Here is an 18611-nt window from a genome sequence, read left to right as displayed (position 1 = left end):
TCCTGCTTGTTTGTATGAACTGCAGTAACCATTATCTTATAGGGGCTTAGCTTGGACCCTGAATAGAATTGACAAATAACTGTTATTCCCTTTGTTAATTGTTTATTATATCGTTGCTAGGTTTCTTTTGGTACATGTACTTTTTTCTTGTGAAACATGTGCATCATTCTTAATATTTGGACTTGCAGGTGGACCAAACACTTCTGGAACTCCAGCAGTGGCACCTAGCTTTCCATCATCAATGCCACAGAATGCTTTTGCTTCGACAAGCAATCCCAATCCATTTAACCAGCCTGCCACAAACCCATTTTCAACAAACAATCTATTTGCTCCTAAGCCTGCTTCAACTATTACTTCACCATTCAGCACCTCATCATTTAACAATGTATCAGTTGCAAGTTCGAGCCCATTCACATCATCCAGTAGTACCACAATGTTTGGGCAAACAGGTGTTTCTACATTTCCAGCAAGTAATTCGCCATCATTATTTGGAAATACCAATCCTGCTCCTTCTACATCGTCATTATTTGGCACATCAATGACGAATAATTCAAGTCCATTCGGCACTGGCTCATCGTTGGCTAACACTCAATCAGCCCCACTATTTTCATCAACATTTGCTCAACTGACATCAAGTACACCGGCTTTCTCCTCTGGGAGCCTATTTGGGTCAACTAATCCTAGCGGTCTGTTTAGCAGTAGCGGTCCTTCACTTTTTCCAACAGTAAGCATCCTTTGTCTTTGTCCTTATATTTTATTACTAGATTCTTGTTATCATTTCTTATTTATTAGTACTTAATTTATTTTGCTTCTAATGATTCAGTCAACATTTCAGCCATCTCCCCCTGCTCAAACTTTGAACATATTCTCCTTCCAACCTGCAATTCAACCAGGTCAGTATTTTATATTTAAACCTCTCTTCTTTTTACAATTTATCTTCAAAGACTAATTTGGGCTTAACTTATGTTCAAATGCATGCCTGCATGGATACAGCAGCTTCTACAGGTGGATTCCCTGGTTTTTCCAACACTACGAATCAGGCCTTGATGGGACAGCCATGTGATCTTCTGCTACTTTTCAAATGCACATGATTATTCCTTTCCTATTTAGTAATTTCCTTTCGATGGATTAAAACACTGATTAGTTATAACAAGGTTAAGGAAAAATAATATTATGATCAGTCTAATGTGGAGAATGGTGTAGGCAAAGAAGGGGAAAAAACTTGATGGTTCATGGAGACTAGCTTATATTTAATGCCGTGAGACTGCCGATTGTTATTTTATATCTGTAGTCTAAGAGCATGGTTTTGGCATAACATAATTCACAAATGAGTTTTAGCAACACATATTATTCCTCTTTTTTTTCTTTTTTGTCTAAGGTAATACATTATTTAGTTTAACATGGTGTATCGTGTTGCATTTTACACAGAACTCCTAGCCAGTCCAGTATGGTCATGCAGCCTGCTCCTGTTTCAAATCCATTTGGGACGCTTCCAGCAATGCCTCAGATGTCCATTGGGAATGGTGGATCTTCACCTTCAGTTCAATATGGAATATCAAGTTTGCCGGTTAGTTTTGTTTCTCCTTAGCATTTCTAATTGTTTATGTAGCAGGTGGACAGTAGAGATAGGAGCAAGATGGTGGTTGTTGATTAGGAAGGTGTACTAAGGGTGCCATAAGCAGGCACCACATGTGAAAGGGGTTTGCTTGATTGTAACTTCTTACTGTCTTGCAGGTTGCTGAGAAGCCTCTTCCAAGTAGATCATTGTCCATGGCGGTTCCTAGGCATTTGTCACAGAGAAGGATAAAACTGCTCCCGGGAAAATATAATCCAATATCTGATAGCAAGGTAATGAGTGACCTGACCTGTAAGAATAGAATAATTTTGTGTGCAAAGTTTTGTTTTATGTTTTGTTCATAGAGCTTTTCGAAGCCATTGAGAAAGCATTGAATGATTGAACATGTTGCTCAGTTGCTTCTATTATTCCTATAGGTTCCATTCTTTGCTGATGATGAAGAATCTCCAGCAACACCGAAGGCGGATGCTTTTTTCATCCCTAGAGAGAACCCAAGGAATCTGGTAATTCGTCCAATTGAGCAGTGGCCTTCGCGGAGAGAAACTGACCGGCAATCGACTTTGAAGAATGCCACTGATTTGAACAAATTTGAAGGTAAATCTTTCCATCACAGTACTGGAATTTTCATATAAATATTGTCCCCAGATAGGGCAAATGTCAGTTACCGATCTCATTAAGTTGTGCAGATGCTTCCACTGAAAGTGAGCGTGGTAAGTCTGCCATGTTACCAAGCACCAGGCCTCCTGCAGTGGAAAACGACAATCAGCATGAGGCCAGGGCCATGGTTCAGCATGGGAATGGAAATGTTACTTGAGTCGAGAGGTTGTTGCCTAAGCTTCCACGTGCAGATTACTTCACAGAGCCTAGTATAGAGGAGATTGCGGCCAAAGAACGTGCGGAGGCAGGCTACTGTGGCCGGGTGAGGGACTTTGACGTGGGGTGACATGGCTACGGTAGCATCAAGTTTCTGGGGGAACGGACGTGAGGTACAGGGTGAAGAAGGCGGAGGAGCAGGGCGCAGAGTTCAGGGTGAAGCACTTCAGCGCCTATGGGCTTTGGTGATATCCTAAGTAATCCTGATGCCGGAGGAGTGAGGGGATGGACGATGGAATGTCTTGTAGTTAAAGTAACGTTTTTTTTTTTTTTTGATGGAGCAGTACGCTTTACACTCTTGTCAAATGTCATGCTGGGGTTCTGTTGTTCTCCTTTTGTGCAAAAGATTTGAGTTGCTGTAAAATGCTTGCAAATTGAGCTGTGCTGCTGAAAACTGCAGCAGCAGCAGAATCCGCCATAAAAGTAAGGCGTGCTACCTATCATCAACTAGGATTTGGCCATGCGCTGGTATAGGAGTTGAAAAAATTTCAACGAAATAATGGAAGTATACATGGACAAAACTCTGATGCGAATCAAACTAAAAGGATATTATGTTTTGGTTACGAAGCATATAACTTAGACAACTTTGTCAATGAAACTTTAAATGCAAGAACATCAAATATGATTATCTAAATAAATGATAACAGTATAGTATTTCAATTTCGGCAATCACCGCATCCAGCTAGCCCCATGGATTTCTCTCTTTAAATAAATGAATTCTATGGGGGACAAAAGTGCTGCATTGCACATTGGAGTGGACAAATTGACTGACTTCACTCCCCTATAGTACTGATCGTCACTATAAGATGCTCGTTACTTCCCTTAATTGTACCAGCCTAGTTGCTAGTGGTGGAATAGAGTTCAGATGTATTTAAACATGCAATCAGTTATTAACTGATCAAAGAATTTAGTATAACTACAAGAACTAGTTAATCTGACGCTACTTGTGGGCATGTGACTCTACATCATGTTGAATCTTCCGTGGTGTTTTCTTTTTCTGCTTATACTTCGCATAAGAGTACCATACACCGCCAAATGTGTTGATCACCAGTCCAGTAACATTCAGAGCGTGCACTTCGACACCTCCCAACAGAACGAAACCGAGGGTCTGAAAAGCCAATGGGGAAAACATGATATAAGATTTACTTATTAGTTCTAGAACTTCAGAGCTCAGTTAGATCAAGGGTTCCAATGAAAGGTCAAACTGGTCATACATAAATAGGCAAACTTACCGTAGACCCGACGCCCTTGAGAACTCCTACTATTGTTGTAGTCAGAGCAGAATTCACAATTGTGCACCAGAACATAGTGAAATTGAGAACGATTCCCATCACCAGTGAGATAATGAGAATAACACTGAATGTCAGAGAGGCTGCCTGCAGTTCAAGTGTCACCAGACAATGCAAGTTAGGAATGGAGACATACAACAAATAATTGACGCAGAAACTTGAAGAGTACTATTATGTTAATGAATAGCAGCGAAGTGTGAAACCATTGGCTTCAGAAACTCTGGAGAACTAACTTTAATTGTCATTCTTGTTCTTGAGCTAAAGGGGCGAAACAAGGGAACATAGAGATTGCTAGCTTAAATGTGCTGGTTAAATTTTAATATACTGCATTCATATCACTGACCTTTGCAGATAATACTGTAAGAGAATGGGGGAATTCTCCTGTTGCTATAATGAGGAAAAACAGAAATGGAAGTGACAATATGCTGTTGTAAAACATCAAGTCCACTGAGGAAAGACCATCTTCAGCACCTGATTTCTCCACCAGAATCAAATACATAGTCTGCATAATGCATATACATTCAGCTGTCAGATACAAAGATACATAACCTTGCCTTAAAAACTCTCAAAAGATATAGAATAAATTTCTAAGAACAAAACAGAGTAGAAATCACACAACCTGGAAGAAGACTGATGTTAGAGCCATGCAGTATCCATATAGGTCAAAGGAAAAATCTCCAAGTGCTGCAATGAGGACACCAGTGGCGGTGCAGATAACTGAAAGAATGACCTAAAGTAATTTGAATTGATCAGGATGTGGCAAACAACAATAAGAGCTGTTAATTCCCAGGGGAGAAACAGTGCATTTCCCTAATGTTTGAATTAAGTTGCAAATGATGAAATTTCAAAACAAGAATGTACAGCAGATCAAGAGTTTCAGTTACATTGTCAGTGCCTTTCAGAATATATACCTAAAGTGCTTGCAACATTTTACTGGAAACATGGACGCCAGTAGCCAAGCAGTGATACTAACCAAGAATATTAAAATATTTTGGCAGGAACGTTGAAAAGAAGGATTTGTGGTACCCAGTAAGGCTACAATTCTCATAAACTTTGATTAAGCTTATCCACACTGCCAAAGGGCCTCTAGTCCAACTGGTTAGAGCGTCCTAGCGGCACTCCTCAGGTCCTGGGTTCGACTCCCCGTGGGAGCGAATTTCAGGCTGGGGTTAAAAAAATCCCCTAGTCTGTCCCACGCCAAAGCACAGGTCTAAGGAACGGCATGCAATGCCTGGGGGTGGCTTTCCCCCCGCAGGTCCAGTTTTTTAAGCTTATCCACACTTAATGGAGACAGTGAGGGGAGTTCAGCTTAAGTAATAATTGTACCATATGTTAAAGGAAGTGCAAAATAGACTAAAGAAATGCCCTTCAATGGTCAGACCTGTGTCGGTGGCTTCCCCTTTCCCCGCATACACCCAGCTACCAACACAGCAAGGGGAGCGATCCTCTTGATTGCAATATACATTGGGATGTTAACCCCTTTCAAGCTTGCTAGAGCAAATCCCACATTTGCATTGTAGAAAATAGACACTGGAAGAAGCTTCTTCGCGGTTATCAAGCTGAAATCTTTTCTTTTAGACACCCCTAGAACTTGACCAAAATGTATCAGAAGTGCCGTCACTATTTGCTGCAGAAAGTAGCAGAGAAATTGAACATAACAATCAGACTTAGTCGAACATAGAAACATGCAATATTTTCTCGGCCGTGATGCTCAGCAATACCTGTAAAGTGAGGAGGGTCATGGAGTGAACATACTGCATAAGAACTGCTTTGTTCACGAAAACCATTGCCATAGATGTGACTCCATAGGAAAAGGCAGCAGCTAAGCTGCAAGAACATATGTACAGGGAAATGGTCAGAACTTCCAATGCATTGCAATCTGGCCTGAATCAGTAGCTCTACACAAAACTGTTTTTTTCTTTTCTCCTGAAAAAATGTCTACTCTAGCATCAAACCATTACTACTTTCTAAACTGTTCATACCCTAGTAACAAAGAAGATGGACATAGCCATTCTTGCTAAAGTTGAACTTGATACTAACCCCTAAGCGAAGTGAAATCTAGTAGGTTCGATTTACCTATGATGAAGCACAGAAGAGTGTGTCGTTTATTTTTTAATTTTTTGAAACGAGTGTGTAGTTTAATTATGCCACCACATCAAGCGGCCAGAGAGTCAGATAGTTGACTTGCATACATACAGTACCAATGAAGGAGTAGGACTTATGCGCTATTTATATTCCAAGTTACGACGAAATTGCTAACGAATCAACCAGTTTCTTTCTTTCTTTCAGTAATAAAAGGACCTCTCATTATCTAAAAATAAATAAAAGAACCTCTAAAATCCAATGCCTCTACGCTGCGAGCACAATAATCTGCAAAAGAAGCAGAGGATTAGGTTGCCGAACGCCCATGGAGATGGGCTTGCCTGAGGGCGGGGCACAACGACCCAAATCCTTATCCACTCTGTGTTGTACTGTTGTGTGCCAATCTGACGAACCAAATGGCAGCCGACGGGGAAAAAATTATACCGTACATGGAAACGCCTTCCCCGCACGATTCCACCGTCCAAAAATCAAGCAAGCGTTCAACTCCCCCAAAGCGTCGCGCGAAAACCGGCACGGCACCGCCTCGCGGTTGCCAGCACCCCCACTCCCTTCCGTCTCCAATCACGCGGACGGCGAGGAGAGTACAGCAGAGCAGGGCAAGGCCGCGGTCCGCGGAGACGTGCAGCAAGGGGGGGAAAAAGGAGAGCGGGAAGCTTGCTCACCTGAGGATGGAGCTGGGCTCGCCGGCCTCCGCCCCCATCTCGCCCCTCGCGCTTCCGACAAGCCGGGCTGCGGTTGCGGCCTTGCGGGTGCTCCGTGTCCGGGCGCGCGCTACATGGACCGGCCGTGCCTGCCGACGCGTGCGGCGCGGGGCGGGGCGTGTGGACGAGATCGTCTAACTTTACCTCGAATGACTGCGCTGTGCAGTCATGACATCGTAGACGTCGGCTCACGATCGGACGCCTGTGCCCGTTGGCCGTATATCCATCTGTTTTACTCGTCTGCTACCTGGGCCTTGGCCCAAAATCAAGTCGCCCGCTATCCCGTGGTTGCCCAAAACCGAGTCTGCTGCTCCTCTTTGCCGCGATATTTTTCTTTTTGGCGCGAGCGCATTCTCCTTTTCCCGCGGTTGCGTGGCGGTGACGGTGGCGGTGAGCCATCGGCGGCGGCGGTGAGGCTTCGGCGGCCATCGGATGGTGCTTGTTTCGGTCGCCAACAACATGTTTGCAGGTCTGCATTCTATCTCTTTACCTGTATAGATTTCTGTGTTCTGTCTCTTCACGTGCGTTTGCATCCTTTGTAATTTATTTGCCTTCCCGTACTCCATCAGCTCACGTTAGACTCGATTAAAGAAACATCATCTTCCGTACATCAGAGAATAGAATCAGGGTATACGAGATGGAAGAAAAGAGGTGTGTAATCAATACTTGTTTCTTTCTCCCAAATGCGGTCAGATATATATTTTAGTTGCTTAGTATACCATTACCAAATAAAATATTTCATTTGCTGTAGGGATGGGTTTTTTTCTCTTTTCTTACCTCAAGTTGGCATGGAATTCAGCAATACAGATGAGGCTTGGATGTTTTGGGTTAGCTATGGTGGTCAAAAAGGATTTGAGGTTAGAAAAAGATACTCAAACAAAAGAAAATCAGATGGAACAATTACGTCATGCAGATTTGTTTGTGCCAATGAAGGTCACAGATTGAATGATAAAAGGGATCATTTAATAAAGTGTCCGAGAGCTGAAACACGAACTGATTGCCAAGTTCGTATGGGTCTTGTACTAGATCGGGAGAAGGGAAATTATAAAGTCAGTGAGGTGATTTTAGAACACAATCACACCCTCCAGTTGCCGGAAACCTCACATTTGTTGGTGTCTCAGAGGAAAATTTCAGAGATACAAGGTTTTGAAATTGAGACAGCTGATGATGCAGGAATTGGGCCAAAAGCTGCACATGAGTTGGCATCCATCCAAGTTGGTGGTTCAGTTAATCTCAGTTACACTCTTCGAGACCACAAGAATTATTTAAGGGCCAAGCGCCAACGTGAGATGGCGTATGGACAGGCTGGAAGCATGCTCATGTATTTTCGAGAAAAAATTGCTGAGAATCCATCATTTCAGTATGCATTGCAAATGGACCGGGAAGAACAGATAGCGAACATATTTTGGGTTGATGCTAAAATGCTCACTGACTATGCACATTTTGGGGACGTTGTCAGTTTTGATACTACTTTTGGAACAAACAAAGAGAGTAGGCCTTTTGGAGTATTTGTTGGGTTCAATCATTTTAGAGAAACTGTAGTTTTTGGTGCTGCTCTCATGTATGATGAGACATTTGAATCCTTTAGATGGCTATTTGAGACCTTCCTAAAAGCACATAATAGTAAGCAGCCTAAAACAATCTATACTGATCAAGATGCAGCAATGGGAAAGGCTGTCAAGGAGGTCTTTTTAGAAGCTTGGCATGGTCTGTGCACTTTTCATATTATGCAAAATGCTGTCAAGAATCTAGCTGAAGCTGATGATGAAGAATCATGTACTCCTCCAAAAAGAAAGGCCGAAGATAGCAAGGAAGAACCAAGTATCCTCGCAGATTTTAGTGCATGTATGTATGAGTATGAAGATGAAGCAACATTTCAAGAAGCATTTAACATCATGAGGACAAAGGCCAGCAAGCAAACTTGGTTGGATAGTATCTACAAGGTAAAAGAAAAGTGGGCTGAATGTTATATGACAAATGTGTACACATTAGGGATGAGGAGTACACAATTGAGTGAGAGCCTAAACAGCGACTTGAAGCGGCATTTCAAATCAGATTTTGATATCATTCGATTCCTTAAGCATTTTGAAAGGGTTGTGGAATATAAAAGAAATAATGAATTGCAAGCTGAATTTGAATCAAGGAAAAAATTACCAAGACTCAAAATGAGGACACATATGTTAATACAAGCTAGCAAGCTGTACACACCAATTATATTTGAAGCTTTCCAATGTGAATATGAGAGGTCCATGGCAGCATACACCACCCCATTGGAAGACAAAAATGAATATCTTGTAGCAATTGGGAGTCTTGATGAAAATCCTACCCTTGAGAAGGAATACAAAGTTACTGGTAACCCTACAGACCAAACAAGCACATGCAGCTGTGGGCAGTTCAATAGAATCGGAATATTGTGTGCTCATGCTCTGAAAGTTCTTGATTTGATGAATATCAAGTCAATCCCAGAACAATATATATTGAAGCGATGGACTCGTGAAGCACGTAGTGGGATAGTACAGGACAACCAAGGCCGAAACATAGTAGAGGATCCAAAATTAGATACTATGCTTTGCTACAAAGATATGACTCGCAAATTTCTTAATTTGGTACACCGAGCTGCAAGTCATCCACGGTGCGTCTTATTAGTAAACAATGCACTTGACATGGTTAGCAAGCAAGTCGAAGAAGAAATCACAGGTTTTCCTAGTGCAATGGAGCCTATCAATGTTCCTACAAATGATTCGCCCCCAATTAATTTGCTGAGCACAGCAAGCCTAAAGAAAAAGGACATTGAAACTAAAACCTCAAGGCGCCAAAGAAATTGGCTTGACAAAAGACGTAAATTTGCAAAGAAGGGAGGTAAGGAAAAGGAAAATGGTTCAAAGGTAAGTGATAACACAAAATACATTTGATTCTCTTTCAGCATGTTCAATAAGAAAATATATTCAGTTTTGTTTTTTTTTTACTTGAAGGAACAAGAAACGGCAAAGAAGGGAGGTAAGAAAAAGGAAAATGGTTCAAAGGAACAACAAACTGTAAAGAAGGGAGGTAAGAAAAAAGAAAAAGAAGGAGCAGTACAAGAAACTGTAGCTGTGCAAAATATCTCTCCAAGTATTTCTTTGCCCATGGAAGAAATGTCTGAACAGTACATGGCTATCAATACATTCTCTCAGATACTGACGGTAATATTTCAAACTATTACACCATTCTACTAAAACATACATGGCCGTCAATACATTCTCTCAAATGTTCTCAACCTTTTATTTTGCAGGGGACAGTCACAGATGATGTTATTGCTGATTTCTAGTAGCATGGACATTTGCTGCAATCTGAATATATTTTTTTAAATCTGTTGCTTCCTGAAACATAGATTGTTTAGGAGAGTAGCTTTTGAAGAATAGCCTCATGAAATATTTGTCATTGAAGTGTAAGTTCAGGGAACTGCATCTCTGAACAACAGAGCGTCAAGTGCATCTCTGAACCTACATTCAGGGAATTGCATCTGTGAAAAGCAGAGCCTTTTGTTCATCAAACTTGCAACAATCAGCATTACAATTCCAGGACAATTTGCAACACAATGGAAAGCTATACAATTTGCATGATTTGTTGCCTTCGATACAATCACAAGTTACACAGTACTAGCTCTTGCACAAATGTCAATTTACAGGCAAGCTAGCAATAGAAATTAGAAAGGGGAAAAAAGGCCGTGGAACAGCAGCCATGTCCGGAGCTCTGCAGAGGCGGAAGACGTGCAGAAGGTGGGCGACATGGAAATTTCGCAGGCCGGTGACGGCAACAGCGACGGCGACACGCTCGGCGAGGATGGCTGCTCGTCAAGGACGGCAACCGAGCGGCGGTCTGCGAGGGCAGCGTGGCACAGCTCTTGGCGAGGACGGCGCGGCACAGCCGGACGCTGACGGCGCGGCGCAGCTCTCGGCGAGGACCGCGACGGGACGACCTGACTCCGACGGCGCAGCAGTCGACGACGCCTTCGAGTGAAACTACGGAAGACAACGACTGCGATTACCTTTCTGGGCTAGATGGGCCTTGCCATTTGGGCAGCCCATTACACTTTAGCGTATCCATCGTCCGATCGTGAGCCGACGTCTACGATGTCGTGACTGCACAGCGCAGTCATTCGAGGTGAAGTTAGACGATCTCGTTCCGGCGTGTGGGGTGGGTAGATCCGGAGCCAAGCGGGCTCATAAACTGACCTCGCTAGTAATAGTATTAGTTAATTTGAGTTAATTATTGTATGATTAGCGGGCGGCGAGGAGGCAAGACGCGCGAGCAGCGTGAGGACGAAGCGATGCTCGCTCTTTTTCGCGCCCAAGCTTTCCATGGAGACTGGACTACCACTGCCTACTGAGAGTGGAGAACGCAGAGCTGCAGCTCGATCCATTTCTGCCGGAGGATGGCTTGACTTTCCTGGGACTTTGGGCTTGGGCATCCATGCCCACAAGGCACACGTACAATGGTCAATGGTGCGAGAGGGAATGGACCTGTTTAAAACGGTTCCTTCCTGCATGTGCTTGTGAGATGGAAAGAACCACGAATTGCTCTTTATTATAAAAAAAAACGGCTTCGATTACTCTTTCATATATCAAAAGAATATAGCTCCTGACTTCCCTGGCTTTTTTATTAGGGACAGTTTGGATTCTTTTATTTTAGAGAAATTAAATCTACTTAATGAAATAGGCTATTTGGTTTGGAATTTGACATTCCATAACTTTTTCAGACTCATAAATACGGTTATCTCAAATTCATAGGGTGGGAGATGAAAATGGATTCTATACATCACTATGCTACAATTCTACTCTCCAACTTATAACACACTCTTCAACTCACTTTCATACGATAGAAATGCAACATATAAGTATGTCTCTTGTATGTCTAACAATAAAGATACAAATATATTCCATATATAACTATATTAGCTTAATTAATCTATGTCTAAATTTTAATTATTAGAATGAATTCAATTCCAAGGATCCAAACTAGCCCTACGAAAATACTGCGTCCGTGACTCTGCGTCTAGACACGTCTTCCCAGGAGCGAGCCCCAAACAAAAAACAAATCTCCATTCCTTTGTGCTTATCCGCATGTTCCTCTCGAGCCCACACCCCACTCCTTCATGCTTATCCGTCTAGCCCCAAAGCAACGTGGCTGCTTATTCGTCAGCCCCCTTCTCCAGTGCGCGCTCGTTGGGCTGCCTAGCCATTTCCTTTCCATGTCGTCGGGCGCGCCGCGTGCCCTCGCTCCCTGCGCCGTTCACCTGCATGGCAACCACCTGCGTCGCTCGGTGTGTCTGCTCATCCATCCACCCCTTCCCCAACGCACGCTTGTCAGGCTGCCACGCCGTGCCCTTCCCCCATCGCCGATCGTGCCGCGCGCCTTCATTCCCTGCGTTGCTCACCTACGTGGCAGTCACCTGCATCGCTCGCTCCCTTGCCGTTCGTCCGTCGCCCATCACCGTTGGGCGTGCGCGCTGACCCAGCCACGGCTGTCTTGTCCGACCGAGCGAAGGGCACCCACGAACGTGGCCGGTGCGGGTGGTGCTCATGCGTCGCGGCTCGCCTCCGGCTTCCACCCTGACGACAGGAATCGACTGGCCTGGCCTTCCCTCCCCTATGTTGCATATGTATGTTTCAAGTAGACGTTTTTAGATGTATGTTGCAATTTATTTTATCTTGGTGTTGCAAAAGTAGATCGGTAATATGTTGCACATGTTGCATATGTTAAGTGTTGCAGAGGCCTGTTGCAAGTGTTTGTTCAAAATATTTTATCTGTTTTCAGATGTATGTTGCAATCTTTTTTATCTAAATGTTGCATATGTTTCGCACATATGTTGCAATAGTACGTTCTTAATGTTTCAACTATTTCAGTCTTATGTTGCAGCAAGTGATTTTATGTTGCAAGTTGCAAATCTGGATGTTTCGTGTGTTTCGCTCATATGTTGCAACAATATGTTTCTAAATGTTTCTGTTTTTGCAGTCTTATGTTGCAGCAAGTGGTTTCATGTTGCAAGTTGCAAAACTGGATGTTTCGTGTGTTTCACACACATGTTGCAAGTGCATGTTCCTAATGTTTCATCTACTTTTAGACGTATGTTGCATTCAAATATTTTTCATGTTGCAAGTGTTTTATGCTTTACGGCCGAGGACGAGCGGACTGGTCACGAGGCGCGCCGGGGGGCTGGCGGACGGGGCCGCTGGGGCCAGCGGACAATGGTGCTACGGTCGGAGCGCGAGGGCGTGCTCGTCCTTAGCTGCTCATCCTAGCTCCTAAGTGCTGCCTGCGCGGAGAGAGAGATTGGGGTCAGGGCGACCGATGGGCGCAAAGACGAGTGAAGTGCGCACATGGGGCGGGGCGAAGGCGGACCGCACGAGCGTTCGTCTGGGCGCTAGCCACGCTGTTTCTATTAAAGTCTTAGAGCCGTACCAAACAGATTCTTATTCGGCCCACTTGACTTGGTTTCAGCTAGTGATCGTATGGTGTAGCAAGAATAGAAAAAAAAACTATTTTTATTGCCTCCTCGTAATATTATTATGTCAAGAATTTTCTCCTCATCTATAAAACTGGATGTTGGCCCCTCAATTTAAAACCAATTATTTTTATACGTTAGTGGTTTATATGATTTTATGAACCAATAACAATTTAGCATTATACAAAAAAAAATTACATCTCTGTATAAAGCCCATATAATAGGTGCCAAAGACTACTGATACGAAATAAAGCAAACCGAACTACTGCTATCTCCTAAACTGTTACATCTTCCAACAACACTGAAAACATCAACATCTCAGAATCAAAGTAAAATGCAACTTAACAAATATACATCCCCAGGCACAAGCCCCGTCGTACGTAGTTGGTTAGTTGCTAGTTGCTACAGATGTTAGTGGAGTGGAAGGGGCGGCGTAGGATTGTTCCAACATCTCAGACAATGTTCATCTCGATCATCTTCAATGATTGTGCAGGCGCAGAGCCATCACGCACTGCATTAGCACTACACTCTCCAGCACTTGCACTGCTATTATGTCCACGTTCGAGGCGTATTGCTTCATTGAGGAGCTCCTCAGGGACAGACCAATCACTCCCGTGGCCACCTTGGTGATCACCGTTTGTGGCTTCAGGATGGGGGTGATCAAGGACAGAAATGTTGTCCGTGGTGTTCTCAAGTGGATGATATTTGGTCGCCGGGTTCGTGCTGCCGGCGGTTTGTACTGCATCAGCGTCTTCAGCTCCGGTCAATCTGGCGTAAGCCAACTTGGCGATGCTTATCAGCAGCATTAGAGAAGATACAAGTCCACTAACCAGGAAGAGACCAGAGAAATTTCGCAGAGTGAGAGGTGCATAATCTGCCTTGGTTATGGTCAGCGATGCATCTTCAGCTGTGCTTGTGCCCAACCATTCTTTTTCGATTGTTGAGCTCGCTTCCCCTCCAGTGATGTCCAAAATTGCACTGGAAAGATTATTCACCAGTTGACAATGACATGAATTGAATACCTAAATATAAAAAGGAAAGACATATAGCATTATTAATCAAGATAGCTAATTTGTTCCCGCAGATACTGAAAACATGCAGTTTTCTCTTCAAGAGTCAATAAGCACGAGATTGAGCAGCTTACAAATCCAAAACCAGGGGTTCTGAATATTTGATCCTGAATCTCGAATTCTTCCTCGTATCTTGAGTCAGAGAGGAAAGCTTTTAGATAGGGGACCTCATCAACGATAGCTGACACACCACCGTTCTTGGATCCATTCCTCAAAGCTTTAGCATAATCATCTGCCGAAGAATAAGGAATTAACTTTCCTGCGGTGAAATTTCTATGCATCAAGAGGGAGTGCACAAATGACCCCTTCTGGTATCCAACAGAGTCGCCAGCCTTCAAAAGTTGGTTCAGATCCTTCACCGAAGGCTGGAGCCTATCTGCAGTTAACAAGGATGACAAACTTGCTGTGTAACTCTGTACCAGGACCAGCACTAGAAAACACCATATCACCACAACAAATCGTGACAATGGGCTTCTAACAATTTCACCTGTGAATCGAATAAACATGATGATCATTTATGAACTTTTTTAGATAGTGGAACGAGGTTCCAGCTGATTATTTATGAACTGTGGTAAGAAACTAAACTAAAGAAAACAAAGTTAAGCCCAAAATGCTGACCGTGAGAAAACGTCAGAGTGGAGAAAGCAAAGTAGGCAGCAGTGCTGAACTGTCCCATAGCTGATCCTTGGTACTCCGGATTTTTCGGTCTCTCAATCATCCAGATAACAAACCCAGTGAAGCAGAAGAATCCCACGGTTGCAAACCAAAGCTCCTTGCTTAGTGGGGTTAAAAATCTCCACTGGATTGGATCCGATCGGTCACGGCGCACAAGCAAAGCCACGCCCGACTGTGTGTATGGCATTGTGAAGTCCACGGTATTGATTCGGTCAGAGGTTATGGTCACATCACCTGCTGCTCCGTCCAGGTTCTGCTAATTTGTTATTGTTCCAAGAAAATCAGAAGAGTTACAAGAAAAAGGAAGATTAGTGGAAACAAGTTATAATCTTATGAGTTAAGACATAGTATTAAAGTATGCAATGGAGCTATGCAGGAGTGATGCTAGCTCACCCCTGAAGATACGCTGCCTACTAGACCGTCATAAGAACCGTCGAAAACACAATACTCATAGCATGGAGGGTCCTGTAGCTTCTTCATAGCAGCTTCAAAGACATCAATGCTGTAGCCAGTGATATTTTGTTTCTTGGTACTAGAACAAATATCAGTACCATTGCAATATAAACAAGGATCGGAAACCTTCACAAAATTTTCAAAACCAGGTTTTAGTGGCACACCAATCCTGAGTGGCTTCATAGTATTGTCACCGCACACCTTCCCCAAGTTTCTTTCCACTAATAATTTTCTGGCATTTGTGCTCTTGGATTCTGGATTGAGTGAAGGTTCAGCGTCAAGTATCTTGTCACTCCCTTTAGATGTCATTACTGGATTTTCTTGCCAGAACACAGGTTCCAGTTCCATAGTCCCAGTGCCACTACTATTTTTGTCAAAGCCACCATGTATACCCGAATATGTTTCATCCATCCAGATAAACATCAAGTTTCCAAACTGGGAAAACTTTACTGCTTTGACGACTGACTTCTGAGGAGTTACAATGGCTTGAATTTGGCCATTACTGATTAGGTCCTCGGCTGCATAAAGCAATGCATCAAAGAATTATTCTAATGAATAAATACCTTTTGAGAAACCCTAAAAAGATACATGTGACAATTATTTCATAGAAAAAGAAATTTTGTGTCCCCGTTAGTTTAGGATGTTCCTATGTTGAGTGCAAAAGAATGAATAGGAATTGTTTTATTTCAAAAAAAGTTTTTCTTATTAAAAAAGGAGGGAGGAAGAGGAACCGATGATAAGGGAGGAGGAAGAGGAAGTGAGAATAAGGAAGGAGACAGAGAAATTGTTAACCATAATAGAGGAAGCGAAAAGCCCAAAAAGAGGACTAAATCTCTTGTTTACAAGTCCTTTTTAAATAGATAAGATAAGAATAACCATGTCGTAGTAACAGGTATGTTTTAGACAAGATAAGAATAAAATACATTCTCATCACCAAATCGAGCACTACACAGGTTTATTAGAAACAAGCAGCAGCTGGGCATGTTTTGGGCAAATTTATGCTTCGTTTTGAAAGCCACTGCAAATCTACAATTCCAACAACAGGTATTAAAAAAAAACTTCGAAAGCCACTACAAATGTGCAATGCCAAAAGGGGACATGGTCCAGTTTGTAAACCACCAAATTTCGTAACTTGTATGCACAGTTAGCTGCTGTTTAACGGATTGTTCCCTGTTCATCTCTTCCATGAGAGATGCAGACTCTGCAGATAGTTCTTTCCTAGTGGTAATAAGCTTGTCAATTTCACCACGAACCTGCTTGTATTTCCCTGCTTAACACTTCAAGCTCCTCAACCAGAGCATGGTTATGTGCCAAAAGCCTCCGGAGTTCAACTTCATATAACTCGAGCTCATCCTCTAAATACAGCTGAGTGAGGGTCAGGAGCGCGCTCACCGGCTCCATGCGTAGGGAGGTTGGTCGCCGTCGACCTGCCACGCCTCTGCTCTTCCTGCACTCTCGCCCACGCCTGCGCTCGCCTCGCACGGCCCCTCCTGCGTCGAGCAGCACACACGCGGCCCGCAGCATGGCTGCGCCCGCGCGCCGCGGCGCCGGTCCTGCCGAGCCGCCGCTCCCGTCTTTCTGTTCGGGTAACTCACGGGAGGACAGAGACAGGGTGGACCGGTGGAGGGTGGGAGGAAGAGATGGATAAGGGGCATCACCGTCATTTCCCGTCTGTCTTTTATGCTTTTTAAAAAAATTAAAAAATCGTTTATTTCATCTTTATTTAGGTGGCGGACATCCAAATTCGGAGCAAAGGCTGCTTCGTTTCAAAAATCGCGAGGGTTCAAAAAAAAAAAAAAAGCGGTAAAATCACAAGTAGACTTTTAGGCAGGGGCAAAAAGAAAAAAAACATCATCTCCCTAAACCTATTGCTCTAGACGGATAAGGGCAAGCTGATCTCTTGTCAGGTTCCTTTATTTGGTCTAAAAATCACTTAAATTTCTTATATAATAGGACAGAGAGAGTAGTATAATAGGATCTAGAGCAATATTAATGCTTCTTGTTTTTACAATGGAGAGAGAGTAGTACAATGAGATCTAGAGCAATATTAATGCTTCTTGTTTTTACAATGACAGAGAGAGTAGTACAATGGAGAAAGTAGTTCCGTTGTTATTTTACTTAATTAATGCTTCTTATTTTTTGTGTCACTAAGTTTAAAAGGAATATTAATATTTCTTGTCAGAAAATACATAGGAGAGAGGAGGTTGAAGACAAAGTAATGCTTGTCTCACAATAGTTGCTTGGTAGAGTAGTTAGCTGTTCTTGTTACAAGTCACTACTTGTTAGTAGCTCTCTAGTGTAGTTAGTTGCTAGTTGCTCTTGTTGTGATCTAGATTATGAACCTTTGCTACTGAAATTGTGTAGGGGCGTGTTTGGGTGAATTAGAGCTAAAGCTTGTTGTTGCTATTAGGATCATTTGTTATACTAACCAACTTTGCTCTTGTCTTGTGCTTTTGTAGAAGAAAATTTATAGGCTATTCACCCCCTCTAGCCATCTAGATCATTTCACCTATGGAGTACATGGTGAATGATAACAAATACACCATGGGATACTATCTTGCTAATTGGTTCTACCCTTTTTGGGCAACTTTGTGAAGAGATATAACAATCCACGAGAAAAACAAGAAAATCCATTTCATAAAAGCCCAATAAGGATGAGAATGGATGTGGAGAGTTCATTTGGTATTCTACTAGCTTCATTTGCCATAGTGAGGCATCCTGCTAGAGGAACAATAGGACACCATATGGTAAATGATGCCAACAATGTGCTATGGTCATGAGCAACTTGATTGTTGAGAATGAGCAAGATACACAAGGGGAAGATAAATATGATGGAGATGGCTACAAGGTCCTGAGGGAGAAGGATTACCAATGGCGTGATCCGCTTTGTATTGAGTGAGTTCTTAAAGCTACAAGAGGAGATTAAAGACATGCAAGCAAATGACATGCTCTGAGAGGATCTTCTCGAGCATTTGTGGGCACTTCATATTGCTAACTTACATGATTACTAGTAGTTTGTACGCTCTTAGTTTTATGTCATGTGAAGGGCAATTTTATCTATAAATTTGAATATGTCGTGTTTGAAATCATTAACTTCAATATGGTTCAATTCTATGCATTACAAATAAGTTAGAATGAAATATTCGATGCATAATATATGAGAGAGAAAAGAATGGGGGCTTTAGATTTAGGCGGTGTTGCATCGAGTTGAATGCTGAAAATAGGGCCCTAGAAGTAGGGGGAGCTCTTGCTCAAGAAGTAGGGGCCCTGATTTAGGGGGTCTACTGTTGGAGATGCTCTAAGACTCTAGTTATGTTTGATAGATTGAACTTATGTTCATCGATCGGGGATAAAAAAGGAGTATTTCTTGGATGCTTGCTAATGTTT

At 42.8% G+C, this 18611-nt stretch overlaps 3 protein-coding genes across 4 annotated transcripts; 1 reads left to right on the top strand and 2 right to left on the bottom strand.

Moving 5' to 3' along the window:
• Nucleotides 1-3056: 3056 nt before the first annotated feature.
• Nucleotides 3057-6653, bottom strand: LOC136528195 (UDP-galactose/UDP-glucose transporter 7-like). The gene is made up of 7 exons (XM_066521122.1): nt 6504-6653; nt 5460-5565; nt 5120-5365; nt 4358-4468; nt 4082-4240; nt 3682-3825; nt 3057-3557 (listed from the first exon to the last, which is right to left on the bottom strand). Exons 1-7 carry the CDS (start codon nt 6539-6541, stop codon nt 3390-3392), a joined length of 972 nt encoding a protein of 323 aa, XP_066377219.1. The 5' UTR covers nt 6542-6653; the 3' UTR covers nt 3057-3389.
• Nucleotides 6654-6659: 6 nt separating this feature from the next.
• Nucleotides 6660-9987, top strand: LOC136528194 (protein FAR1-RELATED SEQUENCE 5-like). Its single transcript, XM_066521121.1, has 4 exons — nt 6660-7193; nt 7294-9427; nt 9533-9724; nt 9814-9987. The coding sequence occupies exons 1-4, from the start codon at nt 7180-7182 to the stop codon at nt 9847-9849; spliced, it is 2376 nt and encodes a 791-aa protein (XP_066377218.1). The 5' UTR covers nt 6660-7179; the 3' UTR covers nt 9850-9987.
• Nucleotides 9988-13175: 3188 nt separating this feature from the next.
• Nucleotides 13176-16816, bottom strand: LOC136527583 (glutamate receptor 2.8-like). Of its 2 annotated transcripts, none has more exons than XM_066520365.1 (5): nt 16478-16816; nt 15165-15742; nt 14715-15024; nt 14171-14583; nt 13176-14048 (listed from the first exon to the last, which is right to left on the bottom strand). In XM_066520365.1, exons 1-5 carry the CDS (start codon nt 16746-16748, stop codon nt 13479-13481), a joined length of 2142 nt encoding a protein of 713 aa, XP_066376462.1. In that variant the 5' UTR covers nt 16749-16816; the 3' UTR covers nt 13176-13478. The 2 variants fall into 2 exon arrangements, with proteins under 2 accessions (XP_066376462.1, XP_066376463.1); XM_066520366.1 differs by having other exon boundaries at nt 16617-16816.
• Between the last annotated feature and the right edge of the window lie 1795 nt (nt 16817-18611).

The sequence above is a fragment of the Miscanthus floridulus genome, chromosome 19, assembly GCF_019320115.1.
Source record: "Miscanthus floridulus cultivar M001 chromosome 19, ASM1932011v1, whole genome shotgun sequence".
NCBI classification, from domain to species: domain Eukaryota; kingdom Viridiplantae; phylum Streptophyta; class Magnoliopsida; order Poales; family Poaceae; genus Miscanthus; species Miscanthus floridulus.
Note: the sequence above shows the minus strand (reverse complement) of the source record. Positions and strands in the feature narration are given on the sequence as shown.